Source organism: Motacilla alba, chromosome 2, assembly GCF_015832195.1.
Source record: "Motacilla alba alba isolate MOTALB_02 chromosome 2, Motacilla_alba_V1.0_pri, whole genome shotgun sequence".
NCBI lineage: Eukaryota > Metazoa > Chordata > Aves > Passeriformes > Motacillidae > Motacilla > Motacilla alba.
Window position 1 is genome coordinate 106,742,481 of NC_052017.1, and position 27,139 is coordinate 106,769,619.

The 27,139-nt window shown below is 37.1% G+C and overlaps 1 protein-coding gene across 8 annotated transcripts in view; it reads right to left on the reverse strand.

The window, feature by feature from the left end:
- CHST9 (carbohydrate sulfotransferase 9) overlaps nucleotides 1-27,139 on the reverse strand; it is an 89,254-nt gene that overhangs the window by 56,564 nt on the left and 5,551 nt on the right. For 6 of the 8 annotated variants that reach the window (XM_038128157.1, XM_038128155.1, XM_038128153.1 and 3 more), the window contains exon 4: nucleotides 23,390-23,595. In XM_038128157.1, coding sequence (XP_037984085.1) covers nucleotides 23,390-23,489 — 100 coding nt within the window. In that variant the 5' untranslated portion in view covers nucleotides 23,490-23,595. Of the gene's footprint in view, nucleotides 1-23,389; nucleotides 23,596-25,634; nucleotides 25,694-27,139 lie in introns of all 8 variants that reach the window. The other 2 variants (XM_038128151.1, XM_038128152.1) reach the window with 1 other exon arrangement.

The following is a 27,139-nucleotide window of genomic DNA, read 5'->3' on the forward strand; positions in this document are numbered from 1 at the left end:
CACTGGCTCAAGAGATCTGGCCTTGAGATATAGCATTTGAGCTCTGATGGCCATGTACAACTGTTCATACCAGAATAATTGCAGTCTGAGCTTATGATTATATTCCAAACTATAAAGATTTGTTATTAACAGGTAGAGGGCTGTAACCGAACTCTTCCACATGGTAAAAAAATTGAAAAAAAGATTTTTATCTCTGCAGTACTCTAGAAGTATACAAGTTTTAAGACATGCTTTGAAACACACTTTAGTTTCAATTATTGTTAACTGCAAAACATGAAGGTCGTAGCATGGACTATAGGTCTTCAAAATGTTTATTAAAGTAGCACTGATTACTGACTTAATTAGTCATAGCTGCAGCTATTTTTCTCCTGATTATTTCCTTCCTTCCATACGTTTTCAGAATCAGAGCCATTTTTTCAGTATTTCTCTGTATTATTTCTATATTCATTAATACTAAGAAAAATGCAGAAAGAGCAAAGATTTTCAACTTTTCTTGGAATTTTTTCATGATAGCATCCACCAATCTGTGCACCAAATAAGTGAAAAAAAAAATAAAACTAGGACTCAGTCAGGACTCAGATTAAAAGTACTTTTTAAAGCAAATTTGAAGAACCAACACCTATGTTGCTGACACTGGCCTTCAGGTAATGTTTGAAACTCTCCTGAAAATCAAATATGCCAGTTGTAAATAAGTGTTATCAACAAACTTTTATGGTGTTCTACAGAATTTTCCAAGTTGAGAGTTTCCACTGCTGCTATAGCACAGAAAAACAGAAATTGAGAAAAAAAACCCCAAAAACTCTGAAAAATAAACACTGCAAAAATACAACTCTAAAAGCAGTATATATAAATTGGAAGGAAACTTTCCAACACAGTTAATCCCCTATAGACTGTTGAAGACATTCCAACAAGTATGTAGGGGAAGAACACTAAAACAAGAAAAACAACTAACAGAACATTAAGAAATTCTCTTTTTATACTACGGCTTAACTGTTCCTCAAAGAGGGAAAGGGCTGTGCTGCCATCTTCTGAAGGAAAGGAAGGAGAAGACTTGTATTCTGAGGTTTCAACATCCAGTTAGGAATTCAGCAACCTAAAAATTTTATGTCCATATATAGACAAGCATGAACTTTGTTATCTTTACCTCTCAGATCTCTTTTAAATATGGGTGCGATTTTTTAGATGATTTAGCTCCAAAGTTTCTTGGAAAGCCTGACTCATTACGAAGAAGTTTTACCCAAATTACATATTTTTAAGAGGCCCTAGTAACAAATGGAGAAATTATTTATGTTTGGAGACACAAAAAGAGCAAGAATAAGGAGTAATTGCTTTGTTTCTATATGCCCTCACATTTATGCTGCAATGAAGTCGCAGAGAAGCTCAGTAACACACAGAGAAGGCAGTACAACATAACAAAGCATCTGCAGATAACGCCATCTCACTTTTCTGCTCTTTGGTTTTATAAGGAGTCACAAAAATACTTTACACTTCATTATTTCTATAGCACCTATGAGCAAAGTGTACTCTGTTTTTTTTTTTTTTATGTCAGCCAACCAACCATTAAACTACCAGAAGTTAAATCTTTTAATATCTTACATTCAGTTCTGCAGGCTCCATACATAAAGCAAGGGTGTGGGAGAACAAACCCTGCAATTATTAGCAGGGTTCCTTAAAAAAGGAACAAAGCATACTTCTGTCTGCCAGCCTCTAAATCTTATATCACTTGCAATGCTATTATACATCCATAATGCTATTTTTTTTTTATATAAAAAGTTAAAAACATGGCTGAAGCTATCTAATGCTTTATAAGGAATAAACACTTTCTTTCAGTAAGCATGACAAGATAATGAACTATAACCACTTGTACACAAAAATAGTAAAAATAAAACAAGTCACTGAGCAGTTTTAAGTTATGGATGCACCAGAGCAGAGAAAATAAACCATGAAAATTTGTGCTAAACCCAAGCTGATCTGGAAAGGAAAGCCAAAAAGTTGGAAAAAAGTTTTCCATCTCTCACCTACAACCAAAAAGAAACTCTTCACAGCACCCCAAGATCCTACTGGATATCCAGGTCAAAGGGACAAGAAAGAGTGTAAAATACAACAGTGTGTACAGTGCGTATATGTGTATGCGTGTGTGTCTGTGTATTATCTTAAATTTAATGACAGAATTAACTGTCCTGTGCAACAAACCAGGGCTTTTTAATGACACCACTTTGGACAGCACACAAGGATACGTACAGAGAGCCATGTTTTTTATCTTTGACCACTCATAAGAGCATCATTTTTTTCCCCACTCTGATTATTGGTATAACTGGACTGCTTTTTTGCTGTGGCTTATATTGTAAACATTTGCTTTTCAAGTCTTTTTTGGTACAAAAGAACATCCTAGCAATAAATCATTACAACATTACCTCCAAAAAGGAGGTAGTTTGAGGCTCTTGGGTGCAGATAAGAAAAGCGAAGGAAGTTAATGCATTTAAGCTAACTTGCTCTGCTTTATTTATTCATGCCTATTGGTTCTCAATATTTTCCTTCTCCTTATTATATACAGCTTCTGGAATTAAAATATAAGAAAAGAACATTCTGCCTGAGGGATTGCAAGAGAAATGTGAGAACAAAAAGAAACAATGAATCTGTCAAGCTCAGATAAAAAGAATACTCAAAGAATTATGGGCGGTAGTTGGATATTGCACAGAAAATGTAACAATTTTTTTCTTGGGATGGTATTTCCTTGATAATAAGAAATATCTGTAGTCATGTCAAATTGATGTGTTAACACAAATGATCATCTCTCACACTGCCTTTTTCACTGTCATTACACCAGTCTTTCCAACAATCTTTCTTACAATTGAGCAGTTTATAGCTCAAGTACATAGAAAACATGAACAAATCCATAAATCTTTATATGAGGCTCAAAAACTCCCATCAAAAATGCATCTACTTTACTTTTGATAACAAGAGGCAACAAAAAGGGAATAGGCAAAAGAGTACGGCAAAAACTTATATGCAGAAAGATTCAGACTCTGTGAGGACTCTTAAAATACCACATGCAAAATGTTTAAATGTTAACATTAAACCTGACAAGTAAACACAAAATACAGATCTATGACATGTAAAGAAGATGATATCAAGGTTAAGAAAAAACTCTTGGTTAGACCACTGTGATCAGCATTAATACCTTTAATATAAACAACACTGAAACATCTCCAACCACAACTTTGTGGAAATGGATGCTGAAATACAAGACTGTAACCTTTGCACACATTCCTATCTTAAATGGTTGGCAAACTATAAATTGTATTTTCCCACTTCTTTTGGCTCTTAAATATGTAAATAATCAAGTTATGTACAACTGCCTTATAGATATTGACATAATATTTATTGAAACTTTATAAATTGTGAATTTATTAGATGTAAGTTTTTTAGTTGAATGTTTAATTTATTATTTTAATTACATATTCAATATTACTTAATATTTTAAATCAATATTTGTTGAGGGCATTGTTTTTTTATTAAAAAAAATTTGCTTTATTAAGCCAAATATAAAAGAACATACCAGAATGACCCAGAAAATTTGAGACAGTGAAGGGACTTGGCTTCTAAATGCAGTCAACTAAATACTGACAGACTGATGAGTGATAGATCTTAAACTAGGCTCAATCGGGAAGTATTCTTAAATTTAGATTTTATACAACACCTCTCTGCTTTGCAACCAGAGCTTCTGAACCTGAATGCAGTGACCACTGTCATTTACAAGAAATCATGTTATCTGACTAGACAATATATTTTGATAATACAAATGAATTGGTTAAAAGAATTTTGTAAGCAATAAAACAAGAACATAAATCTGGACGAGAGGCAAAATTCAATCTAAGGATTAAATTAATAATTACACGGATTTTTAGAGTTACTAAGAAGAAATGGAATAAAGAGAGCTTCATCCTTCTGTAAGGAATGTTCTCTTGCCTTTGTAAGGAAGGGTCTCAAAGCACACCAAACATGATACAAACTTCCATTGAACCTGAAATGCTATGTCTCTGTTAGCACAGGATTCTAATACCAGAAGAAGCCTTCAAAGTAGGACCTAGCACCACCTCTGCTTTGAAGACAGGGAACTAGGGCATAAGTTTTCTGTATTATTTTCTTAAGAAATCATTGGCAAACTCAGACAGAACATGTTATCTTCCACCATATCTAGGACCTTGAATAAGAGATCGCTCCTTGTCCCACAAAAAAAGGGAGGCAAAAGAGTTTGATGTCATGAATCTCTGATTTTCCTGTTTGCCAGATAAGCATATTACACGTAAAGGAAAAGCCATCCACCTCCATGAAACAGAAGGAAATTTTCTCAATTTATAATGGCTGAAAGAGGGTGCAACATACCATACAACACTTCTACTTGCAGCATTTTATGCAGCAGGTCTTTTTTCCCTTATTTTTCTCCTATATTCACAGAACAGTACTTTGTTGATCAGCACCTGAACTGGTCTTTCAAAAGGATCTTAAAATGTTAAGTAGAACTTGCCTTGGTTTCTGCTGGGATTGAGTTAACTTTCTTCCTAGAGACTGCTACAGTGCTGTGTTTTGGATTTAGTATGAGAATGATGTTGGAAAAACACTGGTGTTTTCAGCTGTTGCTACGGAGTGTTTCTGCTAAAGCAAGGACTTTTCAGCTTCTCATGTTCTGACAGCAAGAAGGCTGCAGGGGCAGAAGTTGATAGCAGACACAGCCAGGACACAGGGCCAAAGGGATATTCCACACCCCATGGTGTCCTGCTCAGTACATAAACCAAGGGGAAAGCTGGCTGGGGACCACTGCATGGGAACTGTCTGGGCATCGGTCAGCAGCGGGGTGAGCAATCACATTGCGCATCACTTCTGCATATTCTGTTACTTTCATCAATATTATTATTTTCTTCCTTTTCTGGCCCATTAAACTGTCTTTATATCAACCTTTGAGTTTTTCCATCTCTGCTTCTTGGATTCTCTCCCTCATCCTGCTGTGGGTGCAGTGGGCTGTGTGGTGTTTGGTTTCTGTCTGGGGTTATACCAGGACAGAACTACACAACATACAAAGGGTTAACTAAGCTCAAGAACCACAGAAGGACCTGGCAAACCTTTGCAGTTTTATATAGCCTAGCAATATGAAACCCCTTTCTATTCTTGGCTAGATTTCCTTCACACACCCTCTTAAAAACGTTTATAGAGAGAGAACACAAACTGTAGTACCTCTAACGGGTATTCTCAAGGCTAATTTTAGGCACTGGAAACCAGCCTCTTTCTAGACTTTCTCTTAAGCCTGTAGAAAGAGTAGAAAGACTGTGACTCCATAGATGATGGTCAGAAATGGATTTTTAAAGTGGATTTGTAATTGTAAACATGAAAAAAATAAAAAGAAAGAACAAAAGCCCAGTTGAAACCAGCCACACACCCACACCTGCACCTGCCTGCTCACCACTCATTTTTAGCTTCATCCAGACAAGTGTTCCTGTTGCCTCCAGTCTGCCCACACTCCAAACAACAAATATTATGAGCTCTCTGCCCCAGCGTTAATCTAAACCAGTGTGTGAGTCCAGCCCCACTGACACTGCACCACAGTAAAGACTGAGAACTGATGTTATCTTGCAGGACAAAAAGGAAGATAACCACTCTCCACTAACCACTCTGGTCAGGAAGATCAGCCTACCAACCCCAACAGCTCTCTTTCAACTCCCTCCTACACATCTTGTCTTCTTTCTTCTCCTGTATTTCATGCTTTGCGTTCCTAGGCTTAAGATGCAAATTGTGAATGGAAATATTTTTACATCTTCTTTGATGAATCTCCATACATAATTTACAAAGCCTTACATAAATTCCCTTAGACCAACACAAATCTCCCTTATTCATGTATCATCATCATTGTTTAACAGGGCATGGCAGATCTTGATCTTCTGAAATTAAATTCAGGGTTAAAGGACTCCACAACCATAATCTACTAATGTTTGAGGCTAAAATAATACAGCAAACATCCATTAAAATAAAAAAAATAAATTCTGTAGATCTTGTAAGACTAACAGCACATACCTGAACAGGAAGAGAAGCACTGCCCACTACAGAACTATTTATTTGGTCATCCCGTCACTTTAGAATTCTGTAATCCAGGGCTAAAAGCATTCATCAGAAGTATGTTGCTGGCAACAGCCATATCATGTCTAGTATCATGAGGGAAACATGTTACAATGAGTTATTGCTCAAATCCAAAATCTTCAAACTTTTCAGACTAAAAGTGAGCTATGGAAGTGGTCTTATTTGCTTAAAGCATGAAAAGCATAAAACTGAAGTAAGTTGACATTACCCTCATTTCCATAAACCACTGCAGCTACTGACTGACATTTTGCAAGTTAAGCAAGAGAGGAGTCAAATTCATACTGGCATTTCTACTGTCAGGCAAAAAAGTGTGAAGCGTGCATAAACCTGCAGTCCCATCTACTGCTTGTCACCGGACCCCTGAGAAGCAAGTACATAATGTCACTTTCTCCTCCTATCCCTTTGCATTGCACATAGAGAAGGCATGATGCTCTGTATCTTCTCAAATGGTGTTTTATATTCAAGAGGGAGCCTTTACTGTTTCAGAACAGTGCCCACTAGGACAGCCTGTTTGATGGAAATCTTCAGGTTAGAACTCTCCCTCAAAACAGTTGCCATGTGTTTAGGCAGCAGCTACACTTGTGTCATTAAACAAACAAAACATGTGAACTTTTTTGGCAGAGATTCAGCAGCCTGAAATATGCATTATTGCACCTCCTAACTGGATGGTGACCAAAAATCGACTTCTTGATGAATTCTTCCTCCTAGAAAGTTTATTGTTGAAGGAGGATATATTTTGTTACAAACACGAGGCTCCTCAAAACAACAAATGCATAAAATAAAGCAATAACAGGATGAGATGGGTTATGCTGCTTTTGGAAAGCTTTGAAATATTTGATTAGAACTGCTTTGTATTATTTAATCTGTAAGAGAATGCTGTCTTTTTCAAACTTTCAGGAACTGAATTATAATGAAATGTGACCTCTATCTAACAGTTCCAACAAAAGACAGAACAATTTCTATCAGAAAATATAAATAAGTAGAATTAAAGTAAAAGCCTCACAGGTTTAATAAAGGATGGAAAAAACTTGATTTCTACATCAAACTCTCCAACTCATGCTTCAAGAAACTGCAAAGGCAGATTTTGCTCACAAAATTCTGAGGACATTTCATCTCGAATCAAGACTTAATCGATTGATGTTGCAAGGTCTCTTTATGAGAAATCATTCTTAATAGGACAGACTGCAAAATATTTGCTAATAGTCTATGAAGTACTGTAGCTAATTAAAGTACATTTGTCAAATAAATTAAGTGATACATTATCATTTGCTTTCTCAGTAATCTATAATGCATCTCCGATATATCAGCATGAGTTAAAGGGGCCATTGTTACAGCTAGTAAAAACCTCAATTACTCTTCTAAAGAAAAGTCTGACATTCTGGTTTTTATCCATTCTTAACAGGACCCTACACTTAAGCTATATATTGTATAATTCTTTGAATCAAAAAGTTCCTTCAAAAACAAAGTCAGATATTAAATAGAATAATTTTAGTTTTTATTAATTTTTTCTTTGACATAAACAAGAAATAGCCTTATTTTTTTACTTGTATTTAGTTTCTACTTTGGTAAAATTATACTTTCTACTGAAAATCATTCTGAAGGTTTTCAAATTAACTCAACTTTAAGCTATTTCATCATTATTCTTCTGGGATAAAAAAGCCCAAACATATCCTTACAAATTATTTAAAATGTCTTTACTATTTCATTTTTCATTTTTTTCCAACCATAAACTCTTGCCAGGAAAATAAGTGAATTTTTTAAAGAAAGCAAATATAGGTAATTGCATCTATTTAGTGTTTACATAACTTCTCCTAGAGCCTTTCTTTGGACCACCTAGCTTGTGGGGCTTTTAAAAAGTCATTAGAGCTAAATAGCTTGAAATTAGTAAAGTTATTTTTCCCATTCATGCATCCGTCTCAGCTGAGAAAAATCATTCAACAGTGAGCACTTGACAGAACAGCCACTTTCCCCTTTAATTGTCGACTAAGACAGGAAAATTGAATTTTTGTCTGCTGAATTTTAGGCAGTGGTTTCATGGGTAGAACAGCCTCAGCTGCTGTCAGCTGCTCAGTTTCTCTAAGCTGCAGAAGTGAACCGGCATACCTATACCTGCTGATGATGGACAGCTCTTCTGAGACGGAATGGCAGCAGGTTAGCTCCTCTGAGCAATCCACAGGGCAATGGCAATGGCTTCACAAACACTGCTTAATCGTTATTCTGCTCCCAAAGGTGTTGCAGCTGATTGATACGCTCAAATTTCATTCCAGATAGTGAGAAAAACCCCAAGCTATCACACAATTCTATTTGCTATCCTTACCCAGCAAACGTTTTGCCCAACTCAGACTGTCAGGTCCATTTCTAATCACTGTAAAAGTAACATTAAGTAAATGTGGCATTTGGAACACTTGATGCTTTATACAAAAAAAGCAGAAATCTTCACTTATTATTCACTTCCTCTCAATCTTAGGCAGTAAGAGATGCATGTTTTGTCAAATGTATGGAGCAAATATACATCTAATAAAAAACTAATAATTTTAGTCATGTTACTGACCTGACTGGCAGAGGAGTTCGCTTGTTACTCATTTTAAAAAAAAGCTTAACTTTGTCTTATGAAGAAAGCCCTTAATACCTAAACCTCTCTCCCCTCAAACATCTATCATGTCTCTGATCTGGTCTTATCAAAATTTCTCTTCTTAAAAGACAGTTTATTTACACATGTGTGAAGTCAATCCCAGAACAGTCATGAGTACAGTTAAATAGATATCTCCTTCCCTCTTACAAAAAAATATTGGAAAATAACATTCTTCAATTTACCATCAGCACTTTGATAGGTACAAAGCTGAAGAGATACAATCAATCGTTCCTGATTAGTTTTTGAGAAAGAGAAGCACAGAAAAGTACCAAAAATGTAAAAAGGTAGTCAGGATGTTCTGCTGAGCCATTCATCCATTAGTCACTTTTTAATTTTATGATCAGTAAATAACATTCTTACAGGGACAGAAAGTGGAAAACTTTTTTTTTTTTAGCGGTCTAGTGATAAAACAATCTGGAGAACATTTCTGTAGAATTAAAGAGCATAATGAGAAAAATGCTTCCAGTAGTATCCAGTATTCAAGCTGGATTTCTCATCAGAGGAATCTCAGAGGAAAGGCATCAGTTAAGACAACACTGTACAAACTGTTGGAAGAAGGAATGATTCAGGGCTGCGGAACACACCTCCAATCTAGAAGGCCTCTAAATGATAAAACACAAAAGGCCAAGAAAATTCTCTAAATTATTATTATAAACTTCTCTAGCTTATAGTCTGCTCCAAGCACTGTTTGCAAAGATAAAATACAAAGCTGGAGAGATCTTTGAATCTGACCTGATTTATTGCTTCTTTTTGTCTGCCAGAGAAAATTGGATTCCTAAGCCTTTGCTTGAGCTACCTGAAGGTAGAAGTGACCTGATCTGTCCTCCGTGACAGAGGGTGATCACCTTGCTACCATACTTGCTTGGCTCAAGTAGCATTTCTCTTGGAAGCTTACAACTTTTCAGGTCTCTACCAGTCTGAATGCCTCCCCCTCATTGGTATTCATGCGAGTCTAAGGGTAAGTCATTACATCCTATAAACATTCCTCATTCAAAAAAGTATTCATGACCCACTGGATTACGCTCTTTTGTCTTCCAGGAAAAAAGAAAACCCAGAGCAGTGTGATATGGGCTTTTTTCTTAGACTTGTTGAATGTCATGCCACCAAAACTATTTTAGCTCCTCTTCAGGCTCTGCCTTCCCTTCTCTCCACCTTTCCTCGTTCCCCAGCTCACAGCATTACACCATTAAAAGACCTCCACATACAAATGTTTACAGTCACTTTGAATGTTTAGACATAAGATTAGGTCTCGCACCCCCACAACAAATATTTTGTTTTATTAGTAACTGGAAAACACTCCTAGATAGGTACAGTTTCAAGTGAACATTTTTGATAATACAGTATTTGCAAATGCAAACATACTTATTTGCTCAGTTTTATGGCTATTTATTGAAAAACAAAATGTGACTGTCTGTTGCAATAGAACTACCTGAAACATTAACTCTATGCCACGAACACAGTTGTGCAAGTGCAATATCACATCAGAGGAAAACATCAAAAGACAAAGAAAAATACTATTTAGGAAAAAAAAAAGGCAAGAACAGACACTTGGGTACTTTCAATTGGTCAAACTTCAGTGTTCCTCACACACACAAAAACTTCATTAATTCTACTGATTCTCTGAAGCACAGTTCTTTTTGGCTAAGGGTTATCTTAACATGAGGAAGATAGTTTTAAATTGCACTATAAAAGGAGCTACTATTGCTACAAATCCACCCATTTAAAACTTCTGCAGACTGCAGCCACGTTAGCTGCTTCCAGATATTTGGAGGGTAAGAAAAGAAATATCAGTGGGAACCAGAGTTCTGGAAAAACCTTAAATGTCAGAAGTTTTTTTAGGCAAAAGCACAGTTGTGGCCAGGATACTCATAATGAATGGCTGATTGTGTGATGCCAGCCTTCTTTAGATGGTGTCACCAAAAAATGATTTTATGATAGAGAGTTTAACTAATGATTGATATGTGAGAAACAACATACTTAAAGGACAAAACTATTTTAGTAATAGGAGCTGCCAAGCAGTGGTTCGAGAAAAGTAAAACATACCCATGAAAAATATAAACGTGTACAACAAATATGTAATAATAAAAAGTAACTTCAGTACATTTCTTGTAACAGAAGTCATAACAGAAGTTAGAATCAAACATCTGTGGCATGCTCTCCTTTCCTGTCATCAAGGTTCCAGAAACCATTTGCTTTACTCTGCCATTTTTTATCAGTCGCTCTTGTTTTCTTATGGCTTACCTTAGGGGATACACAGTAACAAAGCACATTTGTTAGTGAATGTGTCAGCTTCAAGAAACACATTGAACAGAATGAATAAATGGTTTTGATCATTTATGTGGTCTTTGGCTCTTATGGAGAGACAAAACCAAAAAGATGCTTTTCTACCAGCTCTAGAGCTAGACATTCTGGCAGCCCTCTGACCCAGGTAAAATACCTGGTCCTCAGCCCCAAATGAAAACTGAAAGGACAGCAATGTTTTACAAATAAACATCTGACCTCCCCCAAGTAATTAATATGATTGCCTTAAGTGGATACTAGTCCACATGGATTAGATCATTTTAAATTAACTTCTAACTTTCCAGAAAATCAGTTAATAGTTTGTGTGTGCATTGGTCATCACAGACTAGACTTTGCTTAAACTGCTTCCCAACTGTCATTCAACTGTATTTTATTTACAGAATATTAATACAAGCTGTCCAATATGCACATTCTATTAGCTGGAGAGTCAAGGCTGAGTCTTCTTTCCAAGAACACCTTGAACCCACCTGTCAGTCACAGCATCTGGCAGCTTTATCTGCATTATATTTATGTGTACATCAGTCCTAAGCCTCATGCCAATAGAGTTTTGTTATATTGCATGATCAATCATAACTCAAGTGGTAGCACACCTCAGCTATTTGTAGATTAATTCTACCAGAAAGAAATTTCTGCTCAAAGGTTAAATAAATCATGAAGTATTTATACCTCACTGCAACTACCTCAGCCTACGTAAGCCCAGACTCACCCGCCTATTTGTCTTCAAAATAGGCACGCTGAAGTGGAAAGATTGCAACAGAAAATAAGTAGGGTGAAATTAATTTTGCCATCTGTAAGAGGATAAAGCAAATTTTAAAAAAATCCCCAAAGACAATATTATTTGTTGTATTTCACATTACTTTGTGCTGGCCCCCATCCCATGAAACTAATTTGGAATCCAGGAGCAATGCCAGGGGTTTTTCTGAGATGTTTTTCATTGTCTTCTACCTGCCATCAGACTGCAATAGCAAACCCTTAACATAAAATTTCACAGAGGAAGAAGAAAACTCATCAAATACTTACTGAAAAAAAATAGTGTATTTTTTTTACAGTTTGTTGCTTCATTGGATATAATTTAATTGGGGGCCAGTCAGCCAACTCTCACTCTAATGATTCTGATCCTACAAGTAATTTCTTTAGTGATTAGGAGTCTGTTCATATCCAATGGACTTTATTATTGCATTAGTAATTCAGCAGCTCCCACAGCAAAAGAGAAAAAAAGATAAAAACACGTCCAAATAAATTCCTATCCCTCTACCAGCCTGCCTGAGCTGCTTCTTTCCTTCCCATCACAGAACATGACAGATTTTGTTCTTCACCAGTGTTAGAATTTTACATATTTGATGACCTCTTTGAGGACTGCTGGCAGGTAGAAAAGGTTAGAGAACTTGAGAATCTTATATTCCCACAGAAATTTCAGTTTCTAAGGAAAAATAAATATCTGTCACCTCTATTAACAACTGTCTTGTAGAGCTACTTAACTTGGGTATTTCCAAATAGTTTATAAATCAAGCTGAAGTTCATGAAAAGTCTAATTCTTTGGCCCAACATGAAGAACAGAAGTGCTTTCTGGAAAGTGCTCCATAATTCTTGACTGCAAGTACAGAATCATCTTAAAGAAATGACATTTAATTAATTATATGCATAATATTTAAAGTAACAGGCTGCATTTTACACACAATTCAAATACCATGACCTGTAGTAACAGATGGTACCCTGTTAGTTCTTAGAAGTGGACAAGGCAGACTGTGCATTAATGACTATTTAATGAGAGCAAGAAAGAGCCAGAAAAAAAGAAAAAGAAATTAAATGCATCTATGTATTTTCCTAATTTGTATTGCCAGAATTCATTCAAAAATTGTAGTGTGAAATATATTGTAGGTTTTTTTTTTTTTGATGGAATAACAATATTGCAACAGATTCCACTGCATTATTTGGCCACTAAGTGTTCTTCCAGGAATAAAAAAAATATTTTGCACAGACGAATGGACCAGAAAGTGAAATTCTATTTACCCAGTTCTATTTGGCTTTTGCTAACTAAAGATCCTTCTCCCCTGCCATTGTTGTAAGGCCATAGTCAAAGTAACCTCTCATGACATACACCTCTGAACAACAGAAGCATTATGGCGGTATGGCAACTATTCTGGAAAAACTGTTTTCCACTCTTCCTAGGAAGAAGCAGATCTTTTAAAAAATTTAAGCAAGAATATAAAGTATAATCAAAACTGTCTCTGCAAACATTTGCTATACTTATTATTTCCTGTTGGACATATTTTCTTTTCTTAACAGAGCTATTTTGTGGATGAATGGTAAAGCATCAGGCACTGATATTTTCCTGTTTAACAGTTCCAGCTGCAGCTAGCAGAACTCACGCACATCTCTCCCTAGCTGACCATAATCAAAACCAAACACCTCCAAACCCTCATTTCTCTTGCATATAATTTACTGAGAGGCAGTATGCCCACATCCAGGGCCCAACAACATGACTAAACAACCCCAAGTTCACTTGAGCTGATCCTAAGTGCATGCTTGTATTAGGCCTAGATTATAAGACATCTGTCACAGAAAGTATTGCAAACCTTTAACAGCTTCTTCCTCCATCTATGCCCTTACACATGTACACAAAGATGTGCAAGTACTTCCATTGTTAGAATATATTAGTACTGAAATTACCTGCTCCATTCCAATCACATTAAATATAAAATCAGTTAACACCTTGTCTTTCATGCATGTGGCATGCACCCACAGTGAAATTTAATATTATTTCTGATTATTCTTAATCTTAGACTGCTGATCTTCAGTTACTTTCCTGGATGTTACCCAGTGCCTGTGACATGCAGAAAACATCCCCTGATGCCCGTGTCAGAATTTGTGGCTTTTAGGCCATCATCCATTATGTTCTAGGGCAATTAATTTCTTCACTAAGAGACAAGTTTTGCCTCACTATCGCTGTTACTTAAGAAAGTCAATTTTCCAAAGCCAATGACTTTCTTAAGAGCTCCTCCCCTCCTTCACCTGTCATTGTCTGCTTGGCTCATAGGAGTTTTTGTCCGTGGGAAATGAACTGCTCGCAAGCATTGACTCAACACTGTATCCCATCCCTGCCATTCCAGGACCTTCTGTGTTTCAGCATCCCTGAACAACAATAAAAATACCCCAGCCAACCATCAAACCAATCAAAAAACTCAAGCAAACAAAAAGGAATCATTGCTCATTTGGAAAAGTCTAACATTGACTAAGCGTTGTTTGTTTATTTGCTTTTAATTAGAATATTATGGAACTGTAAACAGGAAAATTATTATTACCATTGTCCAGAAAAAAAAAAAGAAAGTCTCTCATTCCCCAAATATTTTGATAACTCATGTCATTTTCCCTTGTAGATGGTGCCAAGAGACAAAATCTGTGCCTACTGAGCCTGATTTTGCTAGAGCTATGTGCTGCGAATTCCTGGCAGGATTGTGTGATGGAAAGCTGAGTGGTCAATATAAACAAAACCATTTGAAACAACAAAGCTGTGAGGGACAACTTGTACTTCTAGCACAGAAGTTTCACACAGGTTTAATAGATGTCCACGATAGTCTTGGATCTTGTTACCATGAGGAGGGTCTCAAGCGATAAGGAAACAACCATTTTTGGTGATTTGAGTGGGACTGGGGGGAGTGAGAGTTCCTAAAGAATTACTGCAGGCAATAATATTTTCTACGTTGCACTTGCTGCCAAGTATGGCTTTCCAGACTTTCCAGCCACTGCACATCTTCACTAATTCAAGATCAAACCAAACAAAATCCAAAGCCAATGGATGTGTGTGATATTCTATTCCCCATCACTTTACATCAAGTGAAGCTCATACATGCCTGGGAACGGTTTCGTCAATATACAGGGCAATGCTTAAAATACAGCATATTTTTCAGTTTTCCTGGGTAACGAATATTTAGTGTTTTACAAACAGCAGAATCTTCAAGCTGATTTGATTATTGACTCTGACTTTCAACAGAAATGAGCAAATTTGGGACTTTTCGAAGGGGCTTGTTTGTTTATTTTAGTTTTTTTTTTGTTTAAACATTTGATAGCACCCAGCTGCCCTCCCTTCTTTGTGGCTGAAGACAGCAACATTCCCTCCCACACATACAGCCACAAGGCTCAAGGTTGAAGGAGCTGCAAAGAAAAACTCTGTATGCTGATGTGTCAAGCATCTTCCCAGTATCAAACTGACAGATAGGAAATGTCTTGCGCGGGAATACTATAGAATGTAGAAACATTCTTTTTCTTTGAATATGCTATTAATATAATTTTTTTAAAATGCAAAAAGTGAGACACTTGTCTGAAGAAGTAGGGACCCAAACTTGAAAGCCCAGCCAATATTCATGCTGCTGTGAAATAATTATTAGCTTTAAAAATAAAAAAAGAACTAAAAATAAAACCACTTTCTTTCACATTAAAAAAAGGAAGTTAAAGGCACTTCTCTTCTTCCTTGAATCTTTTTCTCCTTGACACAAATCATGGTTTTTTTCTAGCTAAATCATACACAGCATCTGTCAGACATGAACCCCTTGTACACTAAAATGGTTTCCATTACCTGAAACCTCTCAGCCTCCTGACCCTTAAATGCTTGTTTCACACATTGCAAGATGATCCAGAAGTATCCCAAATTAATAGCAATAACTTGTTTACAGCAAGACCAAATGAGTAAAATGAAAAAGACAGAAACAAAGGCTCTAGAGTGTGAATACCAAAAAAATTCTTCCATATAAACTGATCTCCATGTACCCCAGCAGCTGACTGTGGTTAGGAGATAGGTTTCCATCTAAAATATTTCTTCTACCAGCAGTCTCTGCTCCCACAAAAAAAAAAAAAAAAAAAAAAAAAAAGAAAGGGGATACTTTAAATAAATATATATATGCATACCTATATGTATATACTCACACTTAAAACAAACATCAGAATTTCTAATTTAATTCCAGTAAGAAACCAAAGCTTTTCTTTGGAATTTTGCAGAGACCACATCACATGTTTTACCATGACTGTTTGCAATCAAGCAACATATCAAATAAATTCAACATCAGATACAGAGGTAAGCAGCCTTAAATATACTCCAGCAGCAACCACTTCAGCTTCACTTTCAACAGCAAACACTTTCAGCTCCTCTGAAAATGTGCACTGCACGTAAGGAAAATGGAACAAGCCAGGAAAATAACAACATTCATCTTTTCATCATAATTCCTAGATAGTAAGCCATATGAGGAGCAGCTGAGGGAGCTGGGTTTGTTTATCCTGGAGAAAAGGAGGCTCAGGGGAGACCTTGTTGCTCTCTACAGCTCCCTGAGAGTGTAGCAGATGGGGATCGATCTCTTCTCCCAGGCAAGCAGTGACAGATTTAGAGGATATGGCCACAAGCTGTACCAGGGGCATTCAGGCTGGACATCAGGAAAAATTTCTTCATTGAAAGGGTATTTTAGAATTGGAACTGACTGCCCAGGGAGGTGGTGAAGTCATCATCTTGGAGGTGCTCAAGAAAGACTGGACATGGCACTAAATGCTATGGTTTAACTGACCATGTGGTTATTAGCCAAAGGTCAAACTTGATGATCTTATAGGTCTTTCCCAAACTCAATGATTCTGTGATCTCAGTTTTTTTCTACTGTTACATCTAAACGATGATTTGCAAGGTGAAAAATACCTCTCCACCCTTCTTGCTTTGTAAGACTGTATGTTTGTCTTAAAGGGTACTGCATCATATAGTCCATGCCCAGAAGAGACAAGACTGCAGGGCTGTACTATCCAAATGACAAGCTTTTAAGGAAAGGACACTTTGGAACTGAAGAAGTGCCATGAACCAAATGTTATTAAAAGCAGTAACAATGGTGGACAACAACTGAAAACTAACCACTTCCCTCAACAAGAGCACATCTTTCAGAAAATTAAAAAAAAATAGTTGGAAAATAAAGCAAAACTCATATATCATGTTAAAAAAAGAAAAGTGTAGCTACTTAACAGAAAGAATGACTGCTAAGGAGTATGTAAAATCACATTTCCGAACACCAGCCAGATATTCCACTCTGAGGGTCTGACTAACTGGAAAACAGCATGAAGAGCACCTGCTACATATTTTCTATCCAATTCAAAAGAGCATTTTGGAAACAGCATTACTGTTACTCAGCCTTTCCAGGAAGGAGGATACCACAACTCAAAAGGGTTTCACTAATCAAGCCAAAGAGCCCTCCAGGGGTAAATACAATTCAGATGTTGAAGTGAATTTGGTTACATGCCCATAGATACAAGAAAGTTACAGAATCCTCTTCTTAAAGTTCTGTTTGAAAACAGGTAAGAAAGAGTATATTCAGGTGACCTTAGTATAATTAAAGTATGTACTGCACCTCTCTAGGAGTAGATCTCTGTGGTCTAGGTATGAACAAGGTTGTGTGGGCTGTTCAAAGCTTACACACAATAATACATGAAATGTCATCAGCCACCACTCAAACATGAAATTGAATGTATAGCTAAGAGGAGCTCCAAAACCTCATTCCATTTAGTTTGTTTTATACCACCAGAATGTGGAAGGTGGAATTTCTTCTAAAGCAGAAGGATTTCTAAAATTAAATGGGATTTAGCTATAGGAATGATAAACCTAAAATGAAGATGAAAATGACTGAATGAAAAAATGAATGAAATGGCTGCTAAACAGCCAGACCTGGTAAGAATATCCTCAGAAATAGATAAATAGAGCCTTAAGTGTTATAAAATTTGAAATTTTAGCATTTTTTCCTTAAAGCTTCTGGGGTTTGCAACTGCAGAAGACAGAAAACCATCTTCTCTTATATTCAACTTTTACTTGTGTTTTTAGATCATTATGGTTTAAGAAAATATAAATTTCCACCTGTTTCTTATTAGCTTTTTTTCCTGCAAAAGCAATTGTTCTCCCCCTACAGCTTCCATCTACTGAAAGCTGGGTGTGGAGAAAGGAAATCCATTCTATGTTGCAATGGAGAAATTCACCTAGTAAAACTTAGTAGCATTTCTGGGATTCCAATACCTGTGTAATTGTTCAGCAAGCATCATTTGCTGATCCTATTGAATCTTCTTTCTTTTGTGCTTCAGTCCAATAATGGGGCAGATTTAAAAAATAAAACAAAACAAAGAAACATTTCCCACACAAAACACAGCATTTCCAACCAGAAGGGTAAAACCTAAGTACACCCAGACTCATTAGAACAGCCTCATTAGTGACTGGGCGTTGTAAACCTGAATATTTGTTTGCCATACCAGTGATGTTCCACCAGACTTAGGAAGACTCCCATGAACTCCTCAGGACTTTGACAGCAGAAATATTTCAATCTTACTAGAAGAATTAAATTATTCATAATTAATAACGATTGCTGAGCAGTGTTCTTTTCACCTTTATCTATAAACCTCTACATATTACTTTAATGTATTTTATGATGATTGCCTAGAAAAACTATGACTTCCATAAAACAGGTGCCTTTGCAAATCATCACAGATGAATGGTTCTTTAAGCCACATCAATGTTTCTTCACTTAGACAAAGTTTAAATAAAAACCAACCCACAAAAACAACAGAGTAAATATTATCATGTGTACACACACATTCAATTGCTACTTAGAGTTCCAAGATAAAGAAGAAAGGAACTCCATGGACTCAAAATATCTCACTAGATTACTAAAGGACCCAAAATACCCCCTTGGATTACCAAATCTGGCAAGGTGGGGAAAAAAGCCCACCCATGTATGCCAAGGAATGTGTATAATGGATACAATCCAGATGGCTGCAGCAATAGCAGATTAAATTGTGAAAGCTCATGCAAAGAATTGCATGAAAGCACAAGCTTTTTTTAAAATGTGATTTTTATCTAAATTTTTATTTTGTTTACAAAAGGAACACCTGTGGCCTGAGGAATGGCTATAAAGTCTGTGTTGTGAAGCTTTTCAGGAGGTAGATGCACAAAATTGCAGGAAAGCACACTGACTGCAGAAGGAGGCCTGTGCAACCACTGATGCTACAGAACTGATACTCTGCAAAGGGAAGGGAAAGCACACAGGAAAATCTCATTATCCCTAAGGTGAGATACAGAACTGCTGGAAAGAGGAGACGCAGACTTTTTCACCCTTGGGAACCAGAAATCTATGGGAGAGCGGTGCAACCTTTTAATTAGTGGTAAGACTACACTATTCTAAAGTAGTCCTTCATAATCATGGATTTACTAGGCACACATCAGAAAAAATAATTAAAAAAACCTTGAGAGAAGGGAAAAGAACAACACATGGCAAAACCCCAAACAACAAACCCAGCATACAGTTCTAACCTCAAAGATATTCTCAGATTATTTTGTAGTCATCAGTCACACTAAATCACATTGGTCCCCCTAAAAAGGAAGGGTTTTACAGTAAAAAATTAGAACCCCTATCTTAAAACTCCAATTCATATCTCTAATATTTCAGGATTAAATTGCAAGTGTCCTTTGTACCCCACAACCCTCTAATTCAGGTAACTCATGGTACAGAACTCAGCATCAGCCATGACACCCAGCAGTTTGCTTCATCTGAATAAGATCAACAGTGCTGGAAATTTCTAAGCATGTAACAAATAGTGACTGCTTCTTAATCAGTGCCACAATATTTGATGCTTGCACTGCATAATGCAAGACCATGTGGAGAACTGTCAAGTAAAGCTCTAGGATCCAGCTGAATTCACATCAAGCTTCATTCATTTATGTGAATTTATATACAATGAATATATTTCTATATGAAGAACATGAAGTGTTCCATATACACCACATTATCAATGTTGTCAATTAAATTTTCATCCAGATGTAGTCTGTACATATTGATGCTCACATTGGACTATTGACAAAGTCTGTTCCCAATTACTCCACTGAGCTGAACTGAAGCTACCCAACTGAAGTAAAAATGTATCATCCTGTCTTTATACACTCCATGCCCAGAGCCAAACCAAGAAACTCCCCTGTTCTCTCTGTCTGCTGATGTCTCTGAAAGCCATCAGAGAGGACCACCACGTAGCTAGCAGCTGTTTCTTAGACATCTTTAAATGAAAGACTTTCCCTTTTTAAAGGTATAGGGATGATAAACATGACTAGAAATATTCTGAAGAGTCCAAGCACAGTGGGAGGGAGCAGAAGACATGGCTGTGCTGAGAAATGCATCCAGCTGCTGAGCCTGCAGGTGCATCTGGAGTAGATGGACAGGATGAAAAATTAGAGGTGTTCCTGGGCTGGATGCATTTGAGTAATGAGGGAAGTTTGTAAAAATAAATCAGAGAAAAACATGCTTGGATAAGATCAGTCTAGAGCAAAATAAGACAAACAGGGGAATGAAATCACAGTTGAGATCTCAGTGATGGGAACAGGAAGTAGAAATAAGAGACCCAAAAAGAGAGAAGGCAAACTATGAATAAAAACTGGCATTGAATCTAGTGTGAAAAATTATGAATAGCTAGAAAAAGTGGCAATAAGAATGGCAGGTGTGAAAGAAAACAGTCCAACTTTAAAACATTAATAAAACTGAAAACTATCACATAATTTTCTAGTTCCCCCCCAAAAAAATCTACATCTCATTGGGAATAATTCACACCACAGTTAGGAGAGCCTGAGAAATAAGCCTGAACACTGCAAAAGACAAAAAAGTAAAATTCACTATCTTTTCCAGAGATTGTGATTTATAAAGGCTCCGGATATTCAGAAGAATGGGGTGGTAAGGAGAAGCATTTCACAGGTGCAAAACAGATACTTTCCTTAACTCAAACACATCCAACTTTCCATCACTTCAGCAACCAAATGCAAACATGAATGCTGTAGGTCTTGAGCAGGGCACCATGGAAGATAAAAATAATTCTGCCTACAACAAACACTTGTCTCTACAGACTCTGAGCACAGCAATTGAGAAGCACGAGGTGCACTTTCCATTTCCTAACAGAACTTCACCTCACATGCTCAGCCACTTGCAGATTAAAACTAGCTGTCTTACAGCTGTGCAGCTAGTGAGAGGACTAAAGGAACACATAAAATCCTTGCAAAGATATTTGTCAGCTTAGCATTCTCCAGATACAGCTTATCCCCAAAACAGCCACAGTATACAACACATGGCAATATGAAAAACAGAGCAGAAGAGGGAAAAAAAAATTTGCAAAATGCCCATAACTAAACTAATGTATATTGTGAATATGCAAATATGTACTATTTCATACCAACTCTAAAGCAGCATACAGGAGGGGAGCATTAGAGAACTGCGCCACAGAAGGTTTAGGGGAGATACAGGTGTTTGAAATAAAAAAGAATGGCTCTCTAAATGTTAAATTGGAAGAAGAAGCAAGAGCAGACACCAAAGAATGAGTTTTTTCCATGCTCTTGCCAATGTGCATGACCATATACATTCCCTACTGCTACTGTAGAGAATGCCAAAATTTTTTTTTTTTTTTGGATCTTGATGAAGTGCTGTCACAATAGCAGTCCAGTGAGATAAAAGGGCAGTCAAAACTGCAGTCACACTTTAAGCTCACTAACCATTCTGTTATTCTCTGATAGCTTCCATTTTATTAGAGAAATGTTTCCACATGGAAATGACTTATGTGTGCGAGGAGAAGCCTCTCTCCTGAAGAAGATTATAGCAATATATCAAAGAAAACCCCAAAGAAAGCAACTGGTTGGCCTAAAGAACAGAGTCTGTCCTAGTTCAACCTCTATTTTATTTTTCTTGTTTCTTTTTAATGGTAGAGAGATACATACAAAAGAAAGGAGTCAAAAAAACTGCAGTGAGAAACAGCAACAAGGAGCACTGCAAGGAAAGAAAGGTTAATTACGGCACAAGTAAAGATGCAAGGAATGTGAAGAATGTCAGCAAGTAAATAAATCAATAATCCACAGTCATCATCTACATTCCTGAACTACCTTGAAAGCAAGGATATCTACCCTTAACATTCCTGACAACAGCAGAGATTTTCAAGGAAGACCCCCCTTTGCTTCATGCTCAGTTTCTGCCAGCACCCTTCTGTCAACAACAAAGGGGACCTTTCCAAAGGGAGCCTGTATTACCTCTTACAACAGTTTTATTAATACAAGCTTGTGAATACTTTGGGACAGCCCAGGAAAATTAACAAGCCAGAATTAATGCTGTGATCATTGCACTTAGTTGAAAAAAACCTCAAGGTCATTGTCAAACAACTGCAGCAATGATGCACTATATTTCCTCCTCAACACTGCTCTCTAAAACATACAGGAGCCTAACAGCTCATGGAATAACAGTACAAATCAATAAAGCCAGAGACTAATGTGGTTTTACAGATATATTTCTTCACAATGGTATCAACATACTATAAAATAGGAGTTTTACAGAGGAAATGGAAGCTGAGTGAGAGAGATGAGAAGATCTAAAAGTCAAGACTCAACAAGTTGGAAGCAAACAAACAAAAAGCCACTGACAACAAAACCCCAAGCACATATACCAAACAATCAAAAAAACCCCAAAAACCCCCAACCAAACCCAACCTCGAAAACAAAACCCTAACCCCCCCCAATACAAGTATACAGGTAAAATCAAGGGTATGCCCTCAATGAGATGACATAACAGAAGTGGACCTGCAGAGCAAAACCATGAAGGACCTTACTGACATTTTGTGGAAGGTTACTGAGCTTCCAGTAGGGATTGAGGTAAGTAACCTTGTTTAGTTTAGTCTGTAAGAGAATCTAGATTAAGCTGGGGTTCAACCCAAAACATCACAAATGGGAAACAACAGAAATACAATTCAGAAGTGTAATCCTGAGCCAGTGCTAATACAGATTTATCTGAAGTTGCTAGATGATTCTGATGCTAGATATAAAAAGACTTCTAAGCCCAGTCTCAAACAAACAATAAATAAAAAGAAAGAGAAAGGATGACTCCGTGAGCACTGCTGCTTAGAAGACCGCTTTGTTCTACAAAACACAGCAGTTTTTCTCCAAAAATTTCTTTACTACAAAGAATGTAATGTACAAACCCCGCAACAAACCATCATTGAGAATAATTTCTATATTGGATGTGCAGAATGCTTTTGCAACACTTGCTTTTGCAAATGAAGCTGATACAATACAATTAGGTAGCTGGGGGCATCTTTTCATGTGACTGAAGAAATTTCTTAATGAAGTGTAGCGATTAAAACAAGTCTATTTTCAACGCCATTTTACTTCCAAAGTGGGGGTGGGGGAATCGTGACTCCACCCTCAACTGTCCTAAATAGGTTTTATGGTCATCTTAAAATAATAGATGCAACTATGGTAAAAAAAAAAAAAAAAAAAAAAAAAAGGCCAAGAGAGAAAGCCTAGTGTACCTGTATGTTGTTCTTCAATCCAAGCTTGCAGATACATGAAGAGGAGTAGACCAGCTACTCCAAACAGCAGTACAGACACGAAGACTTGTCTTAGGTTCATGACCCTACAAGGGCGCTTCTCTTCAGCTTTCAGAAAGACTCATTGCTCACTTTTCTGAAGTCTTCATGCCTGCATCTTCTTTGGTGTCTTCCCCAGAGACTCTAACCTGGAATAACAAGAGAGGGAGGTTGTTCTTGTGTTATACTTTTATTCTTCATCAGAGACTGTGTTAACAACACACTATATACAAGCTGTAACTCTTACAAGCTATTGCTTTCAATGCTTATATTTCTGCTCACAGTCTCGATGTTCTTTCTACCCCTGATGAGTTCCAAGCAGATGCGTTTCTTAAAGTGGCTGGAAAGACCATTCCACCTCCAGAAGAGAAAACATCACCTGCTGTCATAACAGAGGGAGGTAATGACCCAAATGAGGTCATTGGTTGTCACATCAATGCCCCACTCTGCCCACCAACCATCACAGCTGGGAAGCTACAGCAACGCAGCTGGAGCCTCCCAGGCGGCTGGGTCACACTCCAAGAGGCTGCCAGCCCACTCTGATGGGTATATCAGAGTGGGCTGGCATATCTGCTTCTGGACCCAGCATATCTGCTTCTGGACTGTATAATCATGTGTCCTTAAGGATGGGTCACCCCACAATACAATAACTCTGCTCACAGAGCCCCAGCATTGGTTCAGCCTGTGCATCAAGGAGTCATACAGTGATGTTCGCCCTCAAATAAGAATCCAAGTTGAGTTTTGCAGGATTAGGAAATGTCAGCATAAGATGGTACCAGTAAAAGAGCAAAAAATTAATTAATGGCTCATCTTTTTATTCAGCTCTGTTTTGCAATATGGAGAGGGACTTGTCAGGAACTCAATTCTTGCCACAAAGTTCAATGGAAATGAACTCAACTGTAAAAACTTATCAAAAAGATTTCTTTATTGAACAGCAGTGGGCTCAGAGGAAGTAATTTACCTGATACCCTGCATGTGCCACAAAGGGGTCATAAAATTCATTTAATAAAATCAGAGCATGGATCACTAGAGGACAACTCCTTAACCTGAATAAGAATGTGCTCACTTTGAAAGTGCATTATTAGAAGCTAAGGGCTGTTGTTGAAACTGGCCTGCACAGCAAAAGAAAATGCCTTAAAATTCAACATAATGGACACTGTTGTCAGTACATATAACAGAAGTGTCTGATGAACTAACACATAGAATTCTAGGGAAAACTCAAGCTTTTAAAGGAATACATCCTACTGGAAGATATTTGAAAGATAAATCTATTAAATACACAGAAAAGAAAATGCAGCCACTTAACGGTTATTCTGAATCATACAAGTACTCCATGTTCCAAAAATTTGTATTTTTTAATAACTGAGCACTGTTACATCTATAATTGCTGAGTTTCTAAAAATACAGTACACATACAGCTTACCAGGAACTCCCATTAAAAACAGCTGTTGAATGAACAAAGTAACTATGTTAGAAAGACGCAAAAGATTTCAAGAACAACAAAACTGCTCAGGATTCTTCATGTTTTTCCAATTCTGTGCCATTAAACTATACACTTAAGCACAAACTTGCCTACAGAAAATGTAAGCCACAGTTTAAATATTAATCATTTTATGTGTAATTGTTCTGTAGAAGACAGATAGCTAGACATTAACAGAATGTAAATGTTCTGTCTGAAGTCTTTTTTCTAAGGGTCATGAAGCAACTGGTTCAAACCAGGCACATGAAAGGAAGGTGATAGAGGCTTTATTCTTAACCTTGCTCTTTCTACTTTGATTCTGCAGAGAGGGAATTTCTTACATGTTGGATACAAGTACCTGTTTGCAGCTATTGTGATGATGCACAGGATTGGAAGGAAGCAGTGAAAATTGGGCCAAAACAAAGAAACTGCTTGGGGAATGGTATGAAATGCTTTTTGTATAGGTGTGGGTAGTGGAGTCTCCTTTCACCCACTCTTCATTAGCTGTTATTACTTGCACCTTTTTTCCTTACAGTGCTCTCAACTCTCTCAGACTTGCAGTGCTCTTTATCTATGCTACAAAGCTACCTAGGGCTTTGCACCTCACTTCAGGGCTGCAGCAAATGCACTGTTGCATGTTTTTAGAAGTCACTCTGCTGATGAGACAGAAGCTTCCCAGCATAAGCAATCCTTCAAGAACCACCAGTCATAGAATCGACGAATACAAACCTCTTCTGTTTCCCACAAACAAAAGCTATGTTGTTCGTGTAACAGGACATTGACAGCATCTGGATTAGGAGGAAAAAAAAGCAGCAAATAAAAAGATATGAGGGTCTGAATATATCTTTGAGATAAATTACTTAAATTAGAGGTATGAGAAAGCAGGAATCCGTTTCTTGCTGTTTGGGATTTGCAAGTTTCTCTCATAATAAAAAGGTGAGGAATCCAGATACAAACAATAAACAGTGCATGCTTCCAAATAAGCCCACTTCTGTGATGTTGCTTTCTTCTATCTCTGACTACACAAAGCTCCCATATATTCAGCCCTTCTTTCTGAAAAACAGCATTCTTGAGTGGGCAAGGAAAGTTTTCTCAGGCAACATGGATGATGCTGAAAGGAAGGTACTTCACACCACATCTCCATGAACACTTCTGACACCTGTAGGCTGGCACTGCTGCTCTCTCCAGCCACTTGCTCTCATTCTCCCTGTTTGCCCAGTTCTTGCCACCATCATGAACACTTTCTGACCAAGTTTAACCAAATTACAGCCCACAAAGAATTTACCCAAGGAACAGTGCCAATGGTTTTTCCTTTAGCAGTAGCTGCTGTCACATACATCCATGACCCATGACAGCATAGGATATAGAGCTGACCTTGCCCAAACACCATCATGGTTGCCTGCAGCACCACCTACAAGCCCTGAAAGGTGATGATGAAAATGCACAGTAAAATAAGGAGCACTTTTAAGCAATTTGATCTGTTAATAAGAAAACAGATGTTTTTCTACCAGGTTAGTTTTGGTTTTGAGTGGAAAGAAGCTTGTGAAATGAAACAGCAGTTCAAGGTGTTTTTATTTTTTTTCATTTTGAACTACCAAACACACCCTAAGGCAGATTCACTCCACCATCCCAGTCACTGTAATTATCTTTGTATCAAGAGTCTACATGCTGCTTGCAATTAGTTTAATTTATTTAAATTTCATTTATATGAAACTGTGTTCTTCATTTACATGTTGACTAAGTTTTAAGATTAGTTTTAAACAAGAGTAACATTACTTTAAATTAAGACTACTGATTTTAGCTCAGGTTAGAATCTAAATACATCAAACCCAGCTATTCTGCTACCTTATAAGATTTTAAAGGCTTTTCAGCTTGAATGAGTAGTTTAATTTATTTACCACAGTGATTTGTAACCCCCATATGAAAAAATTACAGTGACATTTAAAAAAGTCTGCGCCTGTGAGTCTTCTAGAAGAACTTGAAAAATGGCTGCACAACACTGACAAATTTGCTCCTTTCGTATTAAAAAGCAATGATAGTGGATTACACTCTCAGGCAACCTGGGCAAGAGAAAATACCTGCAAATATTCTTTAATCAAGATAAATGCTTTCTCGTGGCTGCGAAAAGCCAAGAAGCTGTTACTTTCAACCCAAGTATTTTCAAAAGAGATCAGCCATATCCAGATAGAGGTTCAGCATCCCTGCTTAAGCTGTGAATCCTTTTTTTGCTTCTA